Source organism: Colossoma macropomum, unplaced genomic scaffold (genome assembly GCF_904425465.1).
Source record: "Colossoma macropomum unplaced genomic scaffold, Colossoma_macropomum, whole genome shotgun sequence".
NCBI lineage: Eukaryota > Metazoa > Chordata > Actinopteri > Characiformes > Serrasalmidae > Colossoma > Colossoma macropomum.
Window position 1 is genome coordinate 9,897,187 of NW_023494784.1, and position 14,836 is coordinate 9,912,022.

Below are 14,836 nucleotides of genomic sequence, written 5' to 3' on the forward strand. Positions count from 1 at the left end.
TTATTTAGTGAAGTGCTAAATTAGGCCGATTGTGCAGGTTGCATTATTACATTGCTTGTAAAAGGTTAATGAAGGTCATAATAGTGACCAGAGCATTACTGTTGATGTCCATAGGACATGAGATCATGATTATGATCAAAAACTTTCATTTTTATTCTCAGAACCTTCTTCCGTCACAAAAGAATTGCAAATGCTGGATGTAGAGAAGGGACCCAGTGCTGTGTTTCAGTGTGAGATTATTGGTGCTGGCCCATTTGGAGTTAACTGGTTAACTAACAAAAGACCAGTCATTTTGGATAAAAAGCACAGTCTTCGTTTTCAAGATTCAGTTGCACATTTGGAGATACTTTCATTTGAAAAATCAGATATTGGGGAATACCAATATTGTTTATCAAATGATGCTGGAAAGATCTCTTCAGAATCAGTTGCTGAGTCGAGAGGTTAGTATGTCAGAGAAAGAGCAGCCTTTGATGGTTTCCCCACCACTAACAAGTGTGTTGCAACTAACATGCAGCGTGGGCTGTAAATTTAAGCTTTAAACAGCTAACAAAGCATTGGGCGACTTGTGTATTTCTGATGTTGGCATGGCCAAAAATGATCAGTGCAACTTTAATGGTATGCTCGATCTGCAATATCAAAATGTTTCAAAAATGGACTTTAACACAATCCAGGAAGGTACTAGTGCAGTGTTCAAATTTCAGTTAAAAAATTTCATATCGGATGTAACTCTAAATCTGTGAAACTAGAGTTTTTTTCTCAGTGTTAATTCTATTGAGAAAACCGATAAGTTCATCAACAAAAACAAGAAACTATAGAAATTAATGAACTTCCAGTGTTTTTGATATCGTGTCTACTGGCGATTTTACGTAATGTGATTTTATGAGTCGTTCTGGTGACATGATGCAGTGGGATATAGTCATAAGAATATATGTTTTTTGTATACTTGTACTTTGCGCTATGTATCGACATATCTTTAGATACTTTTAGACTTTTGCTCTTTCTTCTTGGGGAGATCACAGTTGAGCCATTTGGTTTTGTGCTCGCTCTTCTTTCACTTGTACATTGGGAACTCTTCAAATGGGATGCTGTTTGGACTGTTCATGGACCATGGGAAATAAGGATTTCGCTGTACAAAAACTTATTGACCTTCTATCCTGAAGAGCGCACATGGAGTGCACATTTACTGGATCCCAAAAAATGTTTTTCACTTGCTATAAGCATGGAAAACAGCTTTATCTCTCTTATATACAACATCAAAATAATGAGGAACTCCTGCATTTTGGAATGTCTACATGAATGTACTGAGGAAACTCCTGGAAGATATTCGTGTGAAATTTTAAATGTCTCTTCATTAGCTGATTAGCTGATAGCTTCAGGCTTTGTGATAGAGGCATATGCTGGATTAGAGGTAGTAAGTGGCACTTGGTTTGAAATTGTTTGTGTTTCCTGTCGGTGTCTGACAATAATACAGATGTAGATTGTTACTCGCTTTGTATTCGGTTTCTAGTTGTGTGGACCCTGTACTGATGTGGAGCACATTTGTCCACTTCTTGTTGTTGGTTTACCAAAAATCTTTGGACTCTCAGTGCCTCAACATTGCTGTTCTTCCGTCATGATGAGGACATGGACAATTGTCTTTCTTAAGCTGCCAGCCACAGACTGCACATAACAGCCATTAAGGCACATCTGTTACTCAAAATGCCTGAAGAATAAGAAGAGCCCAAAAGTTCAAGAAATACTTGGCAGAGTTCTTAAAGGAAGAAGATGTCAAATCTCTTGTGGATGGAAATTAAGACCCACCTTGGAATGTGTATGTTCAGTGTATTAATAGATCTTCTCATACTGTAAAGATGGTCAGCAGTGATCACAGCAATGATCAAGTTTTACTCTTTCGAGGAACAATGTTACAAAATTTCCCACCAATATTTGATAATACAGCAACTACTGATGTGCTTTTTTAAATTAATATTTTTCGAAGGATCTTACATGATGCTGGTGTAACTTGTCGCCTTACTGTTCCTCACAGCGCCAGCACCTCCCTGCTTTACGAAGAAGCTGAGCAACATTTCTGTCCCAATGAGCCATAAGCTACGACTTGAGTGCACATTCACTGGATCCCAAAAAATGTTTGTCACATGGTACAAGGATGGAAAACAGCTTTATGCCTCTTACAGATACAACACCAAAGTAACAAAGAACTCTTGCATTTTGGAATGTCTGCATGAGTGTTCCAAGGAAACTACCGGAAGATACTCATGTGAAATTTCAAATGCTTATGGAACTGATATTTGTCACGCTGAAGTGGTCGCAGTCACAGGTTCGTATCTTGCATCTCGTCCTGCTGAAGCACGTCTTTCTCAAATTCTACAACAGTTTAAACTCCTCTGAAATATATACCATACATAAATATACCAACATATATTTAGCCATAAAGTGTTCTGCATGCCCAGCATGCTCAGAAGAGTATTTCTATGGTGCTTGCCATTAAATCGTATAAAGAATTTGCTGTTGCGGTGTTTGGAATTATTTAGGAAGAATGACCTAAGAAGCACGAAAGAAATGAGCCTGAATATCATGGATTCGCCCGACAATAACATTGGTTTAATAACTTATCCAATGCTGTTTCTTCAGAACCTGCTTGTTTTGTGAGAAAATTGAAGGACACGATTGTTCCAATGAGCCAGAAACTGAGACTTGAGTGCACATTTAAAGGAGCCCCGAAAATATTTGTGACCTGGTACAAGGATGGGAAGCAGGTTTATGCTTCTTATAGATATAACACGAAAGTCACACAGGACTCCTGTGTTCTGGAATGTTTACATGAGTCTACCTCAGAAACATCCGGAAGATATTCCTGTGAAGTATCGAATGGTCATGGATCCGACATCTGTCATGCTGATGTGATAGCAGTGACAGGTTTGTAATCTACTGGATCTTGGAAATGGGTTTCCACAATTGTGTTCCTCTAAGCATGTTCTTTGAAATAAGAATCATCTAGGATAGCTGTGTTAACATTCATGTAATTAGTATGACAATGTTCCTCACAGAGCCTGCCCGGTTTGAGAAGAAACTAAAGGATCTTGCGGTCCCCAAGAGCAGCAAGCTGAGACTTGAGTGCACATTCAAAGGAGCCCCAAAAATATTTGTTACCTGGTACAAGAATGGCAAACAACTCTATGCTTCATACAGATACAACACAAAAGTGACTAAAAATTCTTGCATCCTTGAGTGCCTCCATGAATGTAATGAGGACACCCCTGGAAGATACTCTTGTGAAGTTTCGAATGCTTATGGATCTGATATCTGTCATGCTACAGTGACTACAACGACAGGTTCGTATATAAGGATGGGCTCTTGGTGATGTATTTTTTGTTGTAGTGTTAATAGACTCTCAAAAGGACTGTGGATAAACTGTTGTCTATATGCTTCCACTTACATTTTATTATAATGGTGGTCTTTCTCTCAGATTCTCCATGTTTTGTGAAGAAGCTTAAGGGTGTCATCATCCCTTATGGGCAGAAGCTTAGACTGGAGTGCACGTTCACTGGAGCGCCAAAAATGTTTGTCACTTGGTACAAGGATGGCAAACAGATCTACGCTTCTTATAGATACAACACCATAGTCATTGAAAATTCCTGTATTTTGGAATGCTTGCATGGAAGTACCAGAGAAACCACTGGAAGATACTCCTGTGAAATTTCGAATTCATATGGAAGTGTTATCTGTGACACTCAAGTGACCACAATTACAGGTTTGTAAGCCATTAAATTGTGGACATAGTCATTCTACCCTATTTATATATATTTATCCTTCCACTCTGTCTTTTTGCCTCAAGTCTATTAAGATGCCTGTTCTTAAGGAAAATAATACTGATAAAAAATGTGATTTCACTCAGAACCCGCTCGCTTCGTGAAGAGGCTCATGGACATCTCTATCCCTAAGAGCAGCAAATTGCGACTTGAGTGCACGTTTACAGGGGACCCACAAATATTTGTTACATGGTACAAAGATGGAAAGCAGCTCTATGCATCATACAGATACAACACAAAAGTATCTAAGAACTCCTGCATCTTGGAATGCCTCCATGAATGCAATAAAGATACTCCAGGAAGATATTCTTGTGAGGTTTCAAATTCCTTTGGATCCGATACCTGCCATGCCCAAGTGACCACAGTGATGGGTTAGTTTGAAAGCTTTGTGATTCCTATTTCAGTTTGGAATTTAGCTACAATTGCATTAACGCAATTGTTTTTGACTGACATGATGGTATCCCAGTAGTATTATAGAATATTCATCTTGTTAATATTAAAAGTTGTTGAGTAATGTGGACCTTTTGCACGCACGGCATATTAAACTGACATGATACCAATCTTCTCAGATGCTCCCTGCTTTGTGAGAAAGCTGAAAGACATTTCCATCCCAATGAGCCAAAAACTGAGACTTGAGTGCACGTTCAATGGAGCCCAGAAAATGTTTGTCACCTGGTACAAAGACGGCAAACAGCTCTACGCTTCTTACAGATACAACACTAAAGTCATAGACAACTTATGCATCTTGGAATGTCTACATGAATGTAGCCAGGACACCACAGGAAAATACTCTTGTGAAATCTCAAATGCTTACGGAAAAGATATCTGTCACGCTAAAATTACTGCAGTCACAGGTTTGTAAAGCATGGCACTAATGCTTGTCCATTTCTCATTTTTCAAATATTTAGATGGAAACTCTTGCTTTGGAGCTTGTTTTTTTTTACAAAACTGATACAGAAGTGTTAGCTGGCATGTTGTTGAAAGGTATATCTCTGACAAATCATCAGGAGAGGGCTAAAGTGTTTTGATCCTCTTTCTCTCAGAACCTGCCCGCTTTGTGACGAAGTTGACAGATCTCTCTGTACCGATGAGTAAAAAGTTAAAACTTGAATGCACATTCACTGGAGCTCCAAAAATGTTTGTTACTTGGTACAAGGATGGCAAGCAACTCTACGCATCATATAGATATAATACCAAAGTCACATCGAACTCATGTGTCTTGGAGTGTCTTCATGAGTCCAACAAAGAAACCACTGGAAAATACTCTTGTGAAGTTTCAAATACGTATGGAACCGATATCTGCCATTGTCAAGTGACTGCAGTTACAGGTTTGTAAATTGCACAGGACTCCAGAAGATGCTTGCCTGCATTTCGGAAAATGTCACCTTTATCGTCATGCTCTTGTAAAGTCTTAGATCTGTGTACCTTACAAGTGAGCAAGTTGATATTGCAGGGTTGGACAGCATGGTGCCTGAGATGGTATTGCTGTTGGTCTACGGTATTTTGGTGTGATGCTATGATTGGCAGTTGTTGCACGAGCTTGGAAGACATTGATTTATCTTAATTGAAATCACTCTTTTTTTTCCACCAGCGTTTCAGTTCTACAGTGATAGAGGCATGTGACTTAAGAGTCTGGTTTTCTGTTGCTTGTTTTGTGGACGTGATTGGATTGACTTGGCTCCATTTGTCTTCATGTCTGCACGCTTTTTGAAGAACTTGAAAGATGTTTTTCTATTCCACATCTGGATTTCCTACATTGGAAAAATTGAGAAGTGGAATGGTTTGTTCTAGCATGTTGTTCAGGGTGTGCTACAGCGTGTTGGTCTGGTGCTTGCCGTTTTGACAAAAGTAATTTAATGATTCTGCTGTCCCTCTTAGAACCTGCTCGCTTTGTGAAGAGGTTGAAGGACACAGTTTTCCCAATGAGCAGCAGACTGAGGTTTGAGTGTACTTTCACCGGAGCTCCAAAGTTGTTTGTAACATGGTACAAAGATGGAAAGCAACTCTATGCCTCATACAGATATAACACAAGAGTGACAGAGAATTCCTGCATCTTGGAATGCCTACATGAATGTAATAGAGAGACTCCAGGAAAATACTCTTGTGAAGTCTCAAATTCCTTCGGAACTGATATCTGTCATGCCAATGTGACAACAGTTACAGGTTTGTATCACTTCTCTATAGATCTATATTTTTACCAACCAGTTGATAGTGTCATGTTTAGTTTGGACAGAACTATTTTGAGGATGGCAACAACTGATTTTTTTTTTCCCCCAAAAATGATGAAAATACGTTTACTGATCTGTTGTTCCTCTCAGAACCTGCCCGGTTTGAACAGAAGCTTAAGGATATGAAAATTGCCATGAGCAAGAAACTCAAGCTTGAGTGTACATTCACTGGTGCTCCAAAAATATTTGCGACATGGTACAAGGATGGCAAACAGATTTACGCCTCTTATAGATACAACACAGCAGTTGTTGGAAACTCCTGTTCTTTGGAATGCCTACATGAGTGCACTAAAGAGACTACAGGAAAATACTCTTGTGAAGTGTCCAATTCCTATGGAACTGATATCTGCCATGCTCAAGTGACTGTAGTTTCTGGTTAGTATGACATCCTGGGCTTCTGGATGATCTTATCCTTCATTAATAGGCTTCTTTGATTGAATAATTGAAAGTACCCAAGATAGCCCCTGGTGTATATACATATTAGTAATAGTTAATCTGTCATTATGACAGTTCTGTGACTGGTTTAATGTTGTTCCTCTCAGGACCTGCTCGATTTGTGAAGAAGCTGTCCAACCAGTCCCTCCAAGAGGGCCAAAAATTGAGACTTGAATGCTCTTTCACTGGGATGGAAAAATTGTTTGTCACATGGTACAAGGACGGCAAGCAGATCTACGCTTCTTACAGATACAACACCAAAGTCATTGGAAACACTTGCGTCTTGGAATGTCTTCAAGAGTGTGACAAAGACACTGCTGGAAGATACTCTTGCGAAGTTACAAATGATGATGGAAGTGATATCTGTCATGCACAGGTCACCGTAGGGGCAGGTCAGTAAAGTGTAGTGAAATCTTTAAGTTGACTGTTTTTATAGACCATACTTGAGTTTCTTGTCTTGCGCTTCAGTTTGATCATTTACAGATGACAAAATGCCTTCAGTCTTCCATTGGAAAAATATTAGCATTCAAAATAGAACACCAAGAGTCACCAAGAGAAAACAATTGTACTCAAACCAGTAAAAGACATTCGATAGAATTTGACTTTTGCATTGAAGGATCCTGTGGATATTTCCTGGCTTAAACATTGCAGGACTTTGAAAACAAATTTAAAGTACTCAGTTACTTTCAGCAATAATATTGGAATAATATAAGAATTTCCAACTGTGTAAAGAAACACTATGGGGAATATACTTGCATTGCATCAAATAGAGTTGGAACTGCTTCTTGTATTGCACAACTTATATTTCAAGGTTTGTTTTACAAATAAACTCTTTTGTACCAGATTTGGTATGTAAATTAGCTTTTTAGGATATAAAGAGTGCACCTGTGTTTGATAAAAATCACTTCCCTATAAATGTAATGTTGGGCTATGTTGGGCTAGAGTGCCACATGACTGTAACATTGATAAGTTACCTGGTCAAGTGATGGTGAAAAATATCTATACAGGGCAAATGACAATTTTTCTTATGTGTATAATAGCCCATGTCTGACTATCAGGCAGAAAATTAGACTCAGGCCTGTACTTGTGCTATGCTAGTAATGAGATTGAAAAAGACTTACGTTTCTCTCTGCTGTTTGTGAAAGGTATTTTCTCGCTAGACTCCCTTGCGAGTGACAGTTCGTCTGGGGATATACGACAACTAATCTCATAATGTATGTTTTGTTTTCAGATCGGAAAATTCCTCCAACCTTCACTAAAAAACTCCCTGAGCACGTGAAGGACACTGTGGGCAAACTGGTGAAGCTTGAGGGTCGTGTATCTGGATCGCAGCCATTGTCCGTCAGCTGGTACAAAGATGACAGGGAAATCTTTAGCTCGGACAACTGCGAAATGATCTTCAAGAGCAATGTGGCTGTGCTATGTATTAAGAAAGCCCAAACCTCAGACAGTGGCACTTACACTTGCAGCGCTGCTAATGAAGCTGGTACTGCTTCCTCCCAGGTGGTGATCAGCATCACAGGTACACAATGTTTGATTTACTTTTATCAGTTTCTTCAACAACATTTTGATTTTTTTTACCCTTTTATTTGCATGTTGTATTGTTCTTAATCATATTTAACTAGTACTCGGCACTTTAAGCCAAATATTCTAGTCTTAGGATTCTCTGTCAGTCCAAATTTCCATTCTGTTTAGTTCCTATTCCCAAAAGCTATTGCCAGAGCTGGATTCTATTCCAGCCCCAAGCTTTGTTTGCTTGAAACTGGAATAGAAGAAAACTGTGCATGTGATGTAAGTCTCTGAGGCCTGGGTTGAGTTTAGCCTGACAAGCCTTTCTTCTTAAACTTCTAAAAAATGTTCAAAATCACAGTGCTCCTTACTTTTTTTGGTATTTTTCAAATCCAGAAGAACAAAGGCCACCTACCTTTGAAATGACTCTTAAGCCTATAACGGTGGATGAGGGTGAGAGGCTCAGCTTTAGCTGCAAAGTCTTTGGCTCTCCGCCACTGAAAATTCAGTGGATGAAGGACAGAAGGGAGGTGACGTCTTCTGCCACCACCAAGATCACATTTATAGATGGTATTGCCACGCTGACTATCGACAGGGCATCCAAAGCCGATGCAGGAGACTACCTGTGCAAGGCAACCAACAATGCTGGTAGCGATTTCTCCAAGGCCAAGGCCACCATCAAAGGTACTATATGAATCTTAGAATGTGGATAATGAATTTGCTTGATGTTCATATTTTAATCTTTTAACATGTTCTTTTTTCTTTCTTATATGTTTTAGTTTTAGTGTTTAAGGGTGTGCTGCAAAAAAGGAAAAAATGTCCAAAATTACTTTTCAGGCCAAAAAATTGTAATGCAAAACATCACTTGTGTCATACAAGATTTATTATTTCCTTTTTACAAAATCATCTTTTTTCCTTTATCATTCATAATGAAAGCCATCACTTTTCCAGTTTGTTTAATACTACAGACTTTCAGTTTCATGAACCTTTTTTTTTGGTTTTTGATGCTGTGATGACATAATCTTACATGTGCCGCATCGACGGTGCAGATTTTGGGAAGCATTTCTGTAAAACATTACATTGCTCAATGATTTATTTATTGTAAAGTTTCATATTCTTCTAGTTGATGATTTGTTCTTTAAATCTCATGATGGTTGGGACAACAAATCAAACCAATCATGTCTTTGTTCATTTATTCTCTTTGCTCTTCAACTGCTGGTTTCATTTAGAAAAAGCAGGAGTAACTCCTGCGCCAGCTCAGGCCGCTGCCCCAGCACCTGTGGCAGCTAAGAAATTGGACAACTTGTTCTTCATTGATGAACCAAAGAGTGTTCGCATCACTGAGAGTAAGTGGTTGTTCCCTTAGAAGCTGAGTACTTGTACTGTTATGCAGTTGATATTTAAAATAGATAATTGGAATCATGTACCATATTCTGACTTACAGAGGGCACTGCAACCTTCATCGCAAAGGTTGGTGGTGATCCTATTCCTAACGTGAAATGGATGAAAGGCAAGTGGAGACAGATGACTCACGGTGGTCGCATCAGTATTGAACAGAAGGGCCAAGAGGCCAAGCTTGAGATCAGAGAAGCGACTAAATCTGACTCTGGCCAGTATAGATGTGTAGCATCTAATAAACATGGAGAAATTGAGTGCAGCACTGACTTGAATGTTGATGAGAAGCAGGAAACTGCAGCTGAAATGGTGAAACTGAAGAAGTGAGTTTTAACGTGTTCTTTATTTCAGAAATAAATAATAATCTTTTATATAATAACAATTTTAATAACAATTTAAAAATATTATAATATAATATAATGGTAATCTTTGTTTTATTTAGAAAAGGAAACACTTTAAATATTGACATTTGGCTCTCTTTTGTCATGTTCAGGACACCATCAAAGCAGAAAAGTCCAAAGGAAGACAAAGACATTGACATAGTTGAGTTATTAAGAAATGTAGATCCAAAAGAGTATGAAAAATATGCTCGCATGTACGGCATCACAGACTACCGCGGCCTTCTTCAGGCCATTGAGCAGCTGAAAAAAGAGAGGGGTGAAGAAAGTGGAAGACCAGTAGGTTTATTTATTTTTTTTGTTTCATATCTTACCTTGTTTTCTTACAGCATAATTGCTAAAATTTATTTATTTGAATCATTCATTTGTAATACATGTAATATTTAATACTCTTTTTTGAATCAGGAACACATGCGTGGCAGAGAATCTGATGAAGATATGGCTAAGCTTGTGTCTGATTTGCAGAGGAGAATGGAACAAACTGAAGTATGATTCTTTTTTGGAAAGCAGCAAGAACAACATTTAAAAAAAAACCCTCTTGTAACAAATTCAGCTCTTATTTTGATGAGATGCTTATTGATATCTTGAACATGTGCACTTATTTTCTGTTTACAGCCCATTACCCTGCTTAATGACATCAAAGATCAGACAACCCAAGTTAATAAGGAGGCCGTGTTTGAGTGTGAAATTAAGATCAACTACCCAGAAATCACGCTATCTTGGTACAAAGACACACAGAAGCTTGAAACCAGTAGTAAATACGAGATTAAAGCAGTGGGCGACCGCCATTCGTTGAAGATCAAGAACTGTCAGACGAGTGACCAGGGAAATTACCGCGTCATTTGTGGCCCACATATCTCCAGTGCCACACTGTCGGTGTTGGGTAAGTCCTCTCTCCAGTACATGTTTTGAATTCTGTTTAGTTTTTGAAGTGTGCTGAGGCAAATGTATCACCTCTCCTGCAGAGAGTGATGAGTATGAGCAGAAGCCTTCACCTGGTAAGAAGGCAAAGCTGCCTGTAGTGCAGCGGTTTCTCACTTGATACACAAATGCATGGGTTTATCTTATTAATATGCACCTCCCTTTTATCACTTTTAAAGGTTAATTTCATCAGTAAGTAGGTAGAGGAGCGAACCACGTTTAAAAATGTCTTTTTAAATCCCCATGTTTGTCATGTGCCCAGGCTGTCCACTAACCTCTTCGCTCTGTTTTCGTCATCTCAATATTAAACACCTACCTTGCTTTTATTTTCTTTATGCTCTTGAACTGCTTGGTCTTAGTGGCCTTATTCTTGTTCAGAACAAAATGGTAGGTGAATAGTGCATGTTCTTGAATGGTGTCTTTTCACTCGGCTTAATCTAGGAATCTAGAAAGATATTAAATATGCATTTTAAGACATAAGTTAATCATTCAAATCATATCTTATTTGTAGCTGATCAAATTCAATTCACCAAACGCATCCACAACATTATGGTGAAGGAACGCCAGGCTGCCACTTTTGAGTGCGAGCTGTCCTTTGACAATGCCGTGGTCACATGGTACAAAGACTCTTGGGAGCTTAAAGAGAGTCCAAAATATAACTTCAGGTGTGAGGGAAGACGTCACTTTATGATTATTCGTAATGTAACATCTGAGGATGAAGGTGTGTACATTTAAATATCTCAGCAGTACTTTGAATACTCTTTGAATTTGCTTTTTAATTAAAGACACTCCATTATCTGCAAACATTTTTAGGCGTGTACTCGGTGATCGCACGATTGGAGCCTATGGGTGAAGCTACAAGTACAGCTGAGCTTTATCTGTCAGGCAAAGGTACCAGTTGTTAAATAATAGAGTGACATTAAAATGAGTTACCATTCCCATTTTCTGGGTATGGGTACTGAATCCCAGCAATGACAGTTTACCTCTATCCACAGAAATTGATCTTGGAACAATGTCTTATGGTGAGTACTTTTATATCAAGATCACCAAAAACCTACTAGACTGAATAGCTTAGTTGCTCCTGTATTAGTCATTATAAATATTCTGAGCAACGTAAATAATTAACACAATAAAATCTGCTCTGTGTAGATGTCCCTGATACAACAATACAAGTACCTGAGATGTCATCTATTATTAGTTTCAAAGGTAAGATTAGATACTTAGAAACCTGACATCATGCAGTATTATATAATACATTTACTAAACCAAGCAGCTGTAATAATAACGCCTTTTTTCAAACCTTTCACGTTCAAAAGAAGAATCATCTGAATATTATTATGAAGAAAAGCATGAAGTATCAGGTACTATTTCTTATGTTATTCCAAATGTAACCAACTTACTCTTCACAGTTTTCTACCAACTCCTCTCTAATAAGCTTTCAGTCCACCAGCAAATCGTGTTTCGTGGTGTATTAACTAAAGCTAAATAGCTTATAACCATGAAGACAACAAGCATCCATGTCACTTCCACATGTTAGTCCTAATTTATTCTAATGTCTATCTGTCACCTACATCCATGTCTAAAAAGCTGGAACATCATATTTTTGTCCTAACTAATTAACCAAAATGATTACACTTGGATGCATCTTGACTTTTAGTGAAACTTATGTCTTAATACAATAATGCCAATCTTGCATCACTGAGCTAAACACGTTTATTACACTATGTCCAATTTTAGAAACTTAGTTAAACTTGTTTGATTGTTTTCTTGTGCTTTGCTTCTTTCTTTCCTTTTGCTTTGGCGCTGACCATTTATTTTGGCACAATTTATTTTGGTACAGTAGAGTATGAGAGTCGGACAGTCCAAGAAGAAAAAGTAATCCATGAATTTTCATCAATTCAAGGTATACTGTGGCTAATAGTCTTGTTTTCATTAATTGAGAGCTTAATGTTTGGCTCACTTTGTGTGTGAACGCTGTCTTTCATCCTCTTGGTAATTTTTGCTCTTGTCCTCACCATCCATTTCTTGCAGTGCTTGAACGTTCGTTCTCCTCCACTGACCAATAATCCGTAATTTTACTTTCTTCCCCCATATGTTCAATCCAGCTGTGATATGCTGTGTTCTGTGCCCAGTTACATTAGTTAGAAGTTTAGTCTTATGTTGTGTTGCTAAGTGTGTGTGTTTGTTTTCCTTTAGAACCGAAGAAGCCAGTGGAAGAAATTGTTACCAAAATTGTGGCGGAAAAAACTGAAGAAAAGCCGCAACAAGGTATTAAGAGAACAACATGCTTGTGCCTGATCAAGCTTATGGCTGTCATGGGCTATGCTAATTAACATTTACAAATGCCAAAACTTAAAGCCATCTGCCAAGCCTCTTAAATGTTCTCTTGAAAACATTCTGATTTCTTATGATGGTATGCTTTTAAATGTGTGTGCCTCCTGTCTGTATATCTATCTGTCTGTCTGTATGTTTATGTCTGCTTTTATTAATATCATGCTGCCATTTGTCTTAGTTTCTCCTGAATGTTTTTAGTATTTTTGTATTTCTTCTAATGGCTTGTCTACCAAAACTACAAATATATGTTTGGTAGCAGTAGTTTAATAGAGAATATGTGTTTTAAGTGCCTGAGGTTTCCAAGAAACCCGAAGAGAAACCCGAAGCATTTGCACCAGCTCTGTCTAAAGGTATTTGTGTCTGAATGTCTTTTACTGTCTCCCTTATTCCTCCCTGTGTGTCTCATTTTCCACAGAGATAACAAAGTAAATATGTGTGTTACTTTTCTTTATATGTTGGTGTGTTCACATGTTTTATGTGTTTCTTTGTTTGGTACAGTACTTAAACAGAGCATACTGTCTATAACTGAATTTTATTCGTATTGTGCTAATGATTCTCAAGAACCCGAAGTCAGGAAGCCTGTAGAGGAAAAAGTCCCATCAGTAAAGGTGGCCGAGAGAAAAGGACAGCCTGCACCTAAAGGTATTGTCATAAGTGTTGGACATGTTGTTAGCATGATCCACATATGCTGACATACAGACTCTTTATGCATCGTTGTACACTCTGAGATGTGTTGATATGAATGTTGATTTGTAAAAGTCTGAAAACATCTTCTGTGTGTCATTATGTAAAACGTACTGTCCTCAATGTGTTAGTTTCAACAGATCTTAAAATTATATGTGATTTACAGTCTTAGAAGTGTCCCTCTGTTTTAAGGTTTTATTGTTTGTATTTTTATATTGTTCTTAATTCTTGTTACTGTGTTTATGCTGTCACTTAGCCCCATCTCTTAGATACTTATAGTTGTCTGTCTTACCTAAAGATGTCTCAAAACCTGCAGTTCCTGTGGTGCCTGAGCCTAAACCACAGGTGCCACCTGAGCCTAAAGAGGTACCAGTGGCTGCACCTAAGCCAGAGCCAAAAGCTGAGCCTAAACCAGAACCAAAACCCGAGCCTAAACCAGAACCAAAACCTGAGCCAAAAGTTGCACCTGAGCCAGAGCCAAAGCTGAAGGCTGAACCAGAGCCAAAGCTGAAGCCTGAACCAGAGCCAGAGCTGAAGCCTGAGCCAGAGCCAAAGCTAAAGCCTGAACCAGAGCCAAAGCTGAAGCCTGAGCCAGAGCCAAAGCTGAAGCCTGAGCCAGAGCCAAAGCTGAAGCCTGAACCAGAGCCAGAGCTGAAGCCTGAACCTAAGCCTGCAGTTACAAAGAAGCCTGAGTCTCCCCCAGTCAAAGGTATTGTACTGAACAGCTGTCTGTGTGCTATGGTATTGTCTCTCTGCCCTTCTGTTGATTTCTTTGTTGGTGTGATGTCCTGTATGTCTGTCTGTATATGCACAATCTTTATTGCCAGTCTTTGTTTGTGCAAGGTGACAGCTTCATGTAAAAAAAACTATTTCTTGTTGCACTCGAACTTCGGTTTTGTGTCTTTATGTAAAATGTTTGTCCCTTGAAACTACAATTTGTTCTTTTTCTGAATTTCATTGTTCCTTAAAAGTATCAGATGTTCCCAAGAAGCCAGAAGTGGCACCACAACCAACTTTAGCTGCTAAAAAGGAAGAGGTTTTAACCCCAAAACCAACTATGGCTCCTTCAAAAGGTAACTACTAAAACACAATGATTGTTGTGGATATTTTGATAGTAACTTGT

General features: G+C 38.5%; 1 protein-coding gene across 1 annotated transcript in view; it reads left to right on the top strand.

Moving 5' to 3' along the window:
* ttn.1 (titin, tandem duplicate 1) overlaps positions 1–14,836 on the top strand; it is a 149,224-nt gene that overhangs the window by 34,442 nt on the left and 99,946 nt on the right. The window contains exons 38-61 of the mRNA XM_036572854.1: positions 2,027–2,317; positions 4,853–5,137; positions 5,688–5,972; positions 6,128–6,412; positions 6,580–6,864; positions 7,704–7,994; positions 8,378–8,665; positions 9,211–9,327; positions 9,426–9,699; positions 9,870–10,053; positions 10,180–10,260; positions 10,390–10,657; positions 10,740–10,772; positions 11,207–11,416; positions 11,509–11,586; positions 11,691–11,717; positions 11,845–11,901; positions 12,012–12,056; positions 12,536–12,598; positions 12,892–12,963; positions 13,317–13,379; positions 13,591–13,671; positions 14,012–14,422; positions 14,685–14,786. Coding sequence (XP_036428747.1) covers positions 2,027–2,317; positions 4,853–5,137; positions 5,688–5,972; positions 6,128–6,412; positions 6,580–6,864; positions 7,704–7,994; positions 8,378–8,665; positions 9,211–9,327; positions 9,426–9,699; positions 9,870–10,053; positions 10,180–10,260; positions 10,390–10,657; positions 10,740–10,772; positions 11,207–11,416; positions 11,509–11,586; positions 11,691–11,717; positions 11,845–11,901; positions 12,012–12,056; positions 12,536–12,598; positions 12,892–12,963; positions 13,317–13,379; positions 13,591–13,671; positions 14,012–14,422; positions 14,685–14,786 — 4,176 coding nt within the window. The remainder of the gene's footprint in view (positions 1–2,026; positions 2,318–4,852; positions 5,138–5,687; positions 5,973–6,127; positions 6,413–6,579; positions 6,865–7,703; positions 7,995–8,377; positions 8,666–9,210; positions 9,328–9,425; positions 9,700–9,869; positions 10,054–10,179; positions 10,261–10,389; positions 10,658–10,739; positions 10,773–11,206; positions 11,417–11,508; positions 11,587–11,690; positions 11,718–11,844; positions 11,902–12,011; positions 12,057–12,535; positions 12,599–12,891; positions 12,964–13,316; positions 13,380–13,590; positions 13,672–14,011; positions 14,423–14,684; positions 14,787–14,836) is intronic.